Source organism: Sceloporus occidentalis, unplaced genomic scaffold, assembly GCF_023333645.1.
Source record: "Sceloporus occidentalis isolate IW3139 unplaced genomic scaffold, rSceOcc1.0.p SCAF_24, whole genome shotgun sequence".
Lineage (NCBI taxonomy): Eukaryota > Metazoa > Chordata > Lepidosauria > Squamata > Phrynosomatidae > Sceloporus > Sceloporus occidentalis.
This window is the reverse complement of record NW_028317004.1, coordinates 1958625-1967735: the sequence shown is the minus strand read 5'-3', so window position 1 is coordinate 1967735 and position 9111 is coordinate 1958625. Positions and strand designations below refer to the sequence as shown.

The window sequence follows — 9111 nt, the reverse complement described above, 5'->3', positions numbered from 1 at the left end:
CCAGTTTCCTTGAGTTGACGCGTGGTCCCTGCTTGGGTATGAGTGAACGCGAAGAAACCAGCAACCCCAGTGGCTTTCCTCTGGATAAAGAATTTCTCAAATCACTGAAAGGACGAGTTCTTCTGACAGAACTGGTAACTCCGCATCTTCCCCGTAATGCCTTTTACACCGACAAAGATGCCCCTTTCCCCAGAATTATACATGCATGTCACTTTTTCTGTCCCCGAGGTTCATGAAACATTGTACCACTACCCACAGATGTGTTCACCGCCGCCTTGGGGACTGCGTACAACCCCTTCATTGAGCATCTCATTTCTCTCCTAAACATCTCCAGTGTTTTAACAGCTGATTTGACTACGTCGAGCTCAAGGCCACCTAGATTCCCAAACAAAATAAAACTCCCACAGTCATGCCCTGTCGTTATACAGAGTAACACACACAGTATGAATAGATTGTGTCCATTATCCACGCATGCTTTCTCCATGCGATGTTATGTATATTGCTTTCAGTACCACATGATGTACCCTGGCTGGACAAATATGCCCATCTGGGGCCCACTGAACATTTCCCTTTCACTCCCTAGGGTTATATCTAAAGTGCATTCTCTTCCCATTAGACATCAGCATAAGTGCACCATATGTTGTGATCTGACCAAGAATGTTTTTGTCTTCAGGTTCTCTGCTTTGTGGTATTTGTCTGCTTTGCTGCCTCCATCTCCTCCTATTTGGCAGCCCCGCTGCTCGAACTCATCATCACCATCATCTTCATCATCCTTATCTCCAGTCAGTACCAGCTACGCCTGACTGCTCTCAACTGGCCATGCATGGTGTGTTCCCTTATAGCCCCAAGATATAGAGGTTGAGCCTGGTAACAAAGTACCTGTACAATGCCTGTATAATAATAATTAATTGGATTGTTTAGATGGATAGATGCTTAGTTAACTGTGTTGTCAGTTCTTTGGATGGGTGCACATTTCATTTAGATGATCAACCTAGATGTGGGATTGGTAGGTTGGGTATCTGCTCAATAGCAGGAAGGATAATTTTCAGGAACTCAAGCATGAGTGAAGTTTTAAAATGTAATGGTCATTGTGCCAAATTGCCCGGTAAAAGCAGCTTAAAATCACTTTTGGCAAACGCTCTCAATGTGCATTATGCAGTTCTATTTGCCTTCTGGTGGATACTGACAATATTGATCCATTAAAAGGACACTCCAACCATTACATGCACTTTAATGAATTCATAACTGGGAGGTTCCTTTAAATAATCATAGTGTCCCCATTCCATAAACATGGATAATTCAATAGAATCCCATATATATATATGCAGTTGTCCCTTTCCTCACCATGCTGCCATAGGTGTATTAGGCCAAACACATCTCTGCCATATGATACGCTAACCTATACTATGCTCCCATGCTGGATTGGTGAGCTTTGTGTGGTGTCTAATGAGACCCTACATGGCCATGTGTGAAAAACGCTCCCATTGGTTTCAGTAGCAGCACTTTCCTGCCAGTTATTGGCTGCGTCAATTGAGAATCGCCTGACAAAGAAGAAAGAGGGGCTTCGCCTCTCTATCAAATTAAATTAAAGAAAGCATATTACAGTACTCATGCCTGTTTTTTGGGGGGGTAGAGACAGTGTAATGTCACTTCAAGTACTCAGTAGAAGGCCGTGAAGTGATTTGATGTGTGCTAGCTGTCAGTTAGCTGTATGGTTAGTAGTCTAGGTTATCTAGTTTGAGGGTTCGGTTTTAGCCTTGGATAATATTCAGCTCTCGAGTGGATACAATATAATATTATAAGGGTGCTTGGTACACGTGAGTAGGATATTGGTGAAATGGCTACTCACTCTATTTTCCTTCTTCCAGGATTTTTTGCGCTGTGCCTCTGCTGCACTAATCATGTTTGTTGTGTCCGCTGTGGCAGCAGCTCGGAGTTCAGGTTATGGAGGGGCAATAACAGCAGCTGTGAGTATTTACCCTACTTCCTGGTAGCCTCACACGGCCTGTTGCTTTTCGCTCCAATTCTTGGTTAAGGCTTCCGCAGATCTGGGTATACTTATTTGAAGATGCCAAGCAAGTACCACAGAGATGGCTTGATAATACATTGGCATAGATTAAAAATAATGGCTGTATATATTGTGCTAAGAGGAAACAGCATCAAAAGCTTTCTGTTACGGCTTCTTATAAGCTACAGACACTCCCGTTGTGACTCCATTGGTGACCTTTGACAACAAGAACTATTGCATATAAAACTATATACAGTGCCCTTCACAAATATTGGCACCCTTGATAAATTTAAGCACAGAAGGCTATGAAGAATCGGCTCATGGAAATCAGATAATTGCAAACACAACACCGGTTTATAAAAAAAAAAATATACGTGTGCCATAATTATCAGAACCCTTGTTGTCAATAGTCAATACTAATTTGAGTCTTCTCATAGAACCCAATCTCATTTGATGTTCCAGCAGTGTCTGGGAAACTGTGAGTTTGTTTTTGGATGAGAGTAGAGGCTTTTTTCTTGAAACCCTTACAAGCAGCTTTTGGTGATGTAGATGAGGTCAGATTGTAGTTTTGGAGACACAACTAACTTCTGCAACCCTCCAGCTGTGATCCTTGGAGATTTTTTTGGCCACTCGAACCATCCTCTTCGCAGTACGTTGAGACAGTATAGACACGTGTCCTCTTCCAGGTTAATTCGTAACATCTCCGTTTGACTGGGACTTCTTAATTATTGCCCTGATGGTGGAAATGGGCTTTTCCAAATGCTTTTGCTATTTTCTTATAGCCACTTTCCCTTTTGTGAAGCTCATCAACCTTGTGATGAATGACTAAGGGGATTTGGCCTATGTGTTATCTGATATTTATAATATATGTATTGTTTATTTTGGGTTTATTTTGGCTTTCTCAAACACCACACCGAGCTGATTCTTTATGGCAATCCTAATGAAGTCCCGCTTGTGCAATGAAATACTTTCTTCTATAGACTTACACTAGTTAGCTTGTCAGTGTGGCTAGAACAGAGCCATTGTTTTGTTTACTACAAGGCAGTGTAATAAGGAATATATCGTTCCCTATACACTTCAGCCGCTCCCCATGCTGTCTTGTATTCAGTCAGCTGATCTTTGCCCTCCTTCACTCACTGATCCAGTGTTCTGCAGTAAGCTCAGTTAGCCAACTTTTGCCCTCAAAATCCACTCATATTTACCCTCTGATGTCACCGTGTTTACTCCCACTAGTTCTTCTGTGTGCGTGTGAATAAGCCATTGAGTAGAGCGTGTTATGTTTCTAAACGCTTGCAGTCTGCAGGCTTTTTTGCCGTTTAATTGTTGACACTTGTTATCTTTTCTTTCCAAGATCTTTGGTTTCTTCTTGGTTGGCGTTTTCTGTTATGACGCTTACACCATTTATAAGACAGATATTCAAGGTCAGAAAACAGAGGAGGGAGATGGTGAGTTGATTATTTCACTCTTACAGTAATAGTTCTGAAGTATATTTTTCCAACCGTAGCGAAGGCCATACTGGTCCCAAAACAGGCAGAAATACACGCAGACACAGGGCCTTGCAGCCGGTTACCCTGCAGTACCACATGAACCATTCAGCTCAACTAGTCCACTTTCCTAATGTAACGACTCAAACCTTAATCAGTCCTTGGCCTCATCTTAGATTCAAGATAGCCATATGCATATCCCACGCATGTTTTAATTCCCTCGCTGTCTTAGCCCTTTAACCCCTTTGCTGAGCGGCTGTTCCACGTATAATACCACATAACAGTCCCACATCTTCACACATGTATGTAGAAACCAGCTATGACACTTAACTGACCTTCTTCATATGAAAAGAAATTGGCATGTTAATACTTCTATACTACAGCCTACACTGAGTGCATACCTGTACTCAGTTATTCTGAGTAAATATATTTTTTAACCCAGTGTTTTGAGTTTGTCAGGGTTAATATTATAGACGTTAATACGTTGCGGGTCTGATCTGCCCCGACACACAGCATTCTGTCTGTCACAATGTCGATGCTCTACATTTTTCAGATTCTTTCTTTTTATGTGTTGCAGGTGTATAATGGTTGCTGAAGAAGATCAGCAATTCGTGCCATAAAATATGCCTTTTTTTCTCACGATGATATTTCATGCTATTTTTCCCAAGTTCGAATAAAAAAAAAAACCTCACTTAAATTACAAAAAAAAAACCTCACTTAACAAGATACTTGGGAACCTCCATGGATGCCAGTAATCCTTTACTTCTGTCATAATGGCCATTAGAACTCATAGAAATATAATGTGAAGAACATATTCAATGTGCTCCTTACTAATAGAACAAAAAACAAAGTTTCTGTATGTCTACTAGTGCGAGTGTGCGAGTTCTATGTGGTGGGACAATGCTGCCTTCTGTAAATGATAATGAATAAAATGATAATAATAAACACACTGCCCTGTGATATCATGTAATATTGTTTTGTATTATATATTTTTATGTAGTGGATGTTTTGTTTTTGCTTTTGCTCTACTGTAGTTTATAATGCAGAACATGACAACTATTCTTCAAAGACAAACATGGATCACCCGCACTGCCAGGGTGTTAATTAACAAATTAACATTTACGATGCTACATTTAACAACTACTTTCTTGGCTATAGATCAGTGTCAGCTTAAATAAAACATATGTGAGATGTGCCACTTGGCCATGGTGTGAATTCTTTCCCAATTTCATATCGGGGAACGTATCCTTAAAGTTTTGTTTGTTTAATTGTACAGTTTTACTGCATTTTAGGAAACGGATTTGAGCCAGAAATGCATAACTTAAAAATTAAAGGAGAACAAAAATAAACACAAAGTTTCCATGGCAGATGTTTTCTAAGTCATATACATCAATTCACAACACCGGATTACTGATGCAACATTTAATGTGGAAGATAATGGAGCGCAACACTTGCCAGCAGCAAGTTTTTGCCATCTTCATCAATTTTGGGGTAATGTTTAAAATATTTTTTTAGTGCATCACACTGTTCATTAGTAAATTGTGTTATTGTGCAATATAGAATACTTTAACTATTATTATTCTGATGTTTAATTCAATGAAGAGGTTGAGTAGCACCTTACAGTCAATATGAATTGTTTCCAGTCTAAGCTGTGATAAAATGCAATTAAGCAAGCAGTTTTTTAATTTGATTGTTACGCTAATTGTTTTTAGCTGCAATATCTGAAAATCGTCTTCCTGACTAAACAAGATAATTAGACCTCTTGCCACCTTTCTACCTCTAGAACAACACCTCATGACCTTACCTATTTCTTTATTCTTCAAACACCTGGAACTGACACCTAAAGCAAGAACATTAACAAACAACACTAAGGACAATGAAGGGCAAGAATGCTAAAATATGTTATCTTAGGTCAAATGGAACGCTGGTTGTTCAAAAACCTGTCGTCATGTCCCGTCGCCCGACACACACACCTTGTTGACAGAATTCAGCATTTCTTCCCTTCCTACTTGAAACTTCCAGTTTGGAATTAGCAATTCTAGTGTGAATAGGGCCAACACTAGCCCTCGCTAGGTACTGGTTCTTGTATACATAAATATTCAGTGTTAAAAGCAAATAAATCAATAGAAGTCACTTTTGTACAATCACATTTGGTAAAGAAACCCATCCAATGAATGTAGACTGAGATTGTTATGTATTCAATAAACCACTCTTACTTTAGTACCGTAAGTCATGTAAGAAGCTCCATTTATTTTAATTCTTTTTTTTCCTGTCTAATAAAAAAAAGCTGCCCGCATTTTCTATCGGAATTGGGTTGTAGACTGACTTTATATATGTTTATATGTATATATATATATACGATGTCAAAAAATAGAGTATTGCAGAGTATGCGGTGATACCTTTTTTATTGGACTAACATAATATTAAAAAGACAAGCTTTCGAGAGTTATCCTCCCTTCATCAGGTCTGAAGCAATACTAATCAACATGATAGAGGTTACAACTTAAAACAAGTGATGGTATAAGGGGGGGGGTTGAGTGGGGTGTCGTAAATAATAGGTCAACAAATAAACTTAGGGAACCAATAACCACAGTAAAACATCAAAGATAACAGCAATTAGACATTGGATGACTAGATGAAGTTCATATGAAGTTCTGGTAGTGTGTAAGGAAACCAGAATCCACATTAAGTCCCTCTTTTATGGTGTTAAAATGTGTAATCATTTTCATCTCAAATGTTTTTCTTTCCTGAGAGTCTCTGAAATTTCCTTTGAGTACTTTAATTTTTAGGTTTTGGATGGAGTGATTGTTCTGTGTGAAATGATGTCCTACAGGGGTGCAATATTTTTCTTCCTCGTGGTTTTTGATGGAGCTTCGGTGCAGGTTCATTCTAAGGTGCAGCTTAAGCCCAGTTTCTCCAATGTAGCACCCTTTGTCACATGCAGAGCATTGTATGATGTACACCACGTTTGCCGATGTACATGAGTAAGAATCTTTGATGCTGTATGTTTTGTTGTTGTGACTGGCTGTGTTGCTGTCACATATATGTTGGCAAAGTTTGCAGCGGGATTTGTTGCATGGTACAGTGCCATTCTGTGTATGCTCCTGTTCTGGGGCCAGTTTGCTGCGCACTAATCTTTTCCTCAGGTTTGGTGGTTGTTTGAATGCCAGTATTGGGGGTTGAGGGAATATTTTTTTCAGTATGGGGTCTTCTGAGAATATCGGCTGTAGGTCTTTAATAATTTTGCGGATTTCCTCTACCAGAGGGATCCTGCTTGTGTTATCCTTTTTTTTGTATTCTAGAAGCCTTTCCCGTGGTGTTCTTACAGCAGATTTAATTTTTTTGGATATAGTTTTTTCCTTGTAGCCCTTCTTCTTAAATGACTCTGCCAGCGCGCCCAGGTGTTTGTCTCTGTCCTGAGTGTCAGAGCAGATACGGTGGTATCTGATGGCTTGGCTGTAAATGACACCTTGTTTAGTGTGTTTGGGATGAAAGCTTGAATTGTGAAGGTAGCTGTACCTGTCTGTGGGTTTTCTATACACGGAAGAGTGAAGAAAGCCAGAGGTGACAGTTATAGTGCAGTCCAGGAAGCTCACACTGTGTTTTGAGAAATTCATTTTGAGTTTTATAGATGGGTGGAATGAATTGAAAGATTTGTGGAATTTTAAAAGGTTTTCTTCTCCTTCTGTCCATATTATGAAGATGTCGTCGATGTAACGGTAATAATTATGCGGTTTGTGGGGGTGAGTGGCTAGGAATCTCTGTTCCAAGTCAGCCATGAAAAGGTAGTTACCTACAACCCAACTCTTGAGGAAATCCGCAAAATTATTAAAGACCTACAGCCGATATTCTCAGAAGACCCCATACTGAAAAAAATATTCCCTCAGCCCCCAATACTGGCATTCAAACAACCACCAAACCTGAGGTAAAGATTGGTGCGCAGCACACTGGCCCCAGAACAGGAGCATACACAGAATGGCACTGTACCATGCAACAAATCCCGCTGCAAACTTTGCCAACAATATGTGACAGCAACACAGCCAGTCACAACAACAAAACATACATCATCAAAGACTCTTACTCATGTACATCGGCAAACGTGGTGTACATCATACAATGCTCTGCATGTGACAAAGGGTGCTACATTGGAGAAACTGGGCTTAAGCTGCACCTTAGAATGAACCTGCACCGAAGCTCCATCAAAAACCACGAGGAAGAAAAATATTGCACCCCGGTAGGACATCATTTCACACAGAACAATCACTCCATCCAAAACCTAAAAATTAAAGTACTCAAAGGAAATTTCAGAGACTCTCAGGAAAGAAAAACATTTGAGATGAAAATGATTACACATTTTAACACCATAAAAGAGGGACTTAATGTGGATTCTGGTTTCCTTACACACTACCAGAACTTCATATGAACTTCATCTAAACATCCAATGTCTAATTGCTGTTATCTTTGATGTTTTACTGTGGTTATTGGTTCCCTAAGTTTATTTGTTGACCTATTATTTACGACACCCCACTCAACCCCCCCCCTTATACCATCACTTGTTTTAAGTTGTAACCTCTATCATGATGATTAGTATTGCTTCAGACCTGATGAAGGGAGGATAACTCTCGAAAGCTTGTCTTTTTAATATTATGTTAGTCCAATAAAAAAGGTATCACCGCATACTCTGCAATACTCTATTTTTTGACATCGTGTCTACTGGACTAATACGGCTTCACCCTTTTACATGTGTATATATATATATATATATATATATATATATATATATATATATATATATATATACTAGGTTAAAGTAAGCACCTTTTGTTACTCATTTACACAATAGATCCGTAGACATCCAGGCAAAGATTTTTATTGTGTATGCATTGATTTATATAGCACCACTGTATTCCACAGCGCTGTACAATGGGTATCAATCAGCACACCATATAACAATTAGGACTTACAGAAACAAAAGGTAAGAATGGCCCTTTTCATACAAGATTACAATCTAGAAGAACTCAAAAAGCTTCTGGGTTGGCTCTTCTAACGTGATGAAAGTTACTATAAACAAACAGTAGCATAGAATCAAATTGACTCGATTTACACTAAATAAATAATAAATGGTGCCTTGGTAAGTCTTCTCAATATAGACCAAGTTCCTCAGGTAGAAGACAGATGAAACATGCCATGGCTGAGGTCTGTTGCCATCTTTAGAGTTATGGAAGAACATTTATGTGAAGTTCACATGAATCTTGTTTTGGGTTGCTTTAGCCATTGTTATCATTCTTGATTTGGCGTTTTATTTGGCTACCATTTACCAAATTTACATATGTATTTTTTAATAAGTAAGGGATTTATGGTATACACCAAGGATGCACGTTGTCCGTTCCTATGAGCCCTAGGGACCCAGTTATATGCTATTTTTCTCTTCATTTTGAAGTGCGAAATGGAGCGGTTTGGGAATGGATTGCACAGTACGCAGTTTGTTTTTTTTATTGTTTTTTTGTTCCCATCATATTGAAGCTAGCTTTTTGATTGCGTAAATTAGGGACGGGGAGGAACACCTAAGCAACACTCTATGGGACTGTTTACTATTTATTATGCACCAGAAATCCCTAG

General features: G+C 39.1%; 1 protein-coding gene across 1 annotated transcript; it reads left to right on the top strand.

The window, feature by feature from the left end:
* The first annotated feature begins 38 nt into the window (after positions 1–38).
* Positions 39–4077, top strand: LOC149300488 (CKLF-like MARVEL transmembrane domain-containing protein 5). Its single transcript, XM_089485001.1, has 5 exons — positions 39–134; positions 674–826; positions 1869–1967; positions 3360–3453; positions 4070–4077. The coding sequence occupies exons 1-5, from the start codon at positions 39–41 to the stop codon at positions 4075–4077; spliced, it is 450 nt and encodes a 149-aa protein (XP_089341127.1).
* Positions 4078–9111: the final 5034 nt, after the last annotated feature.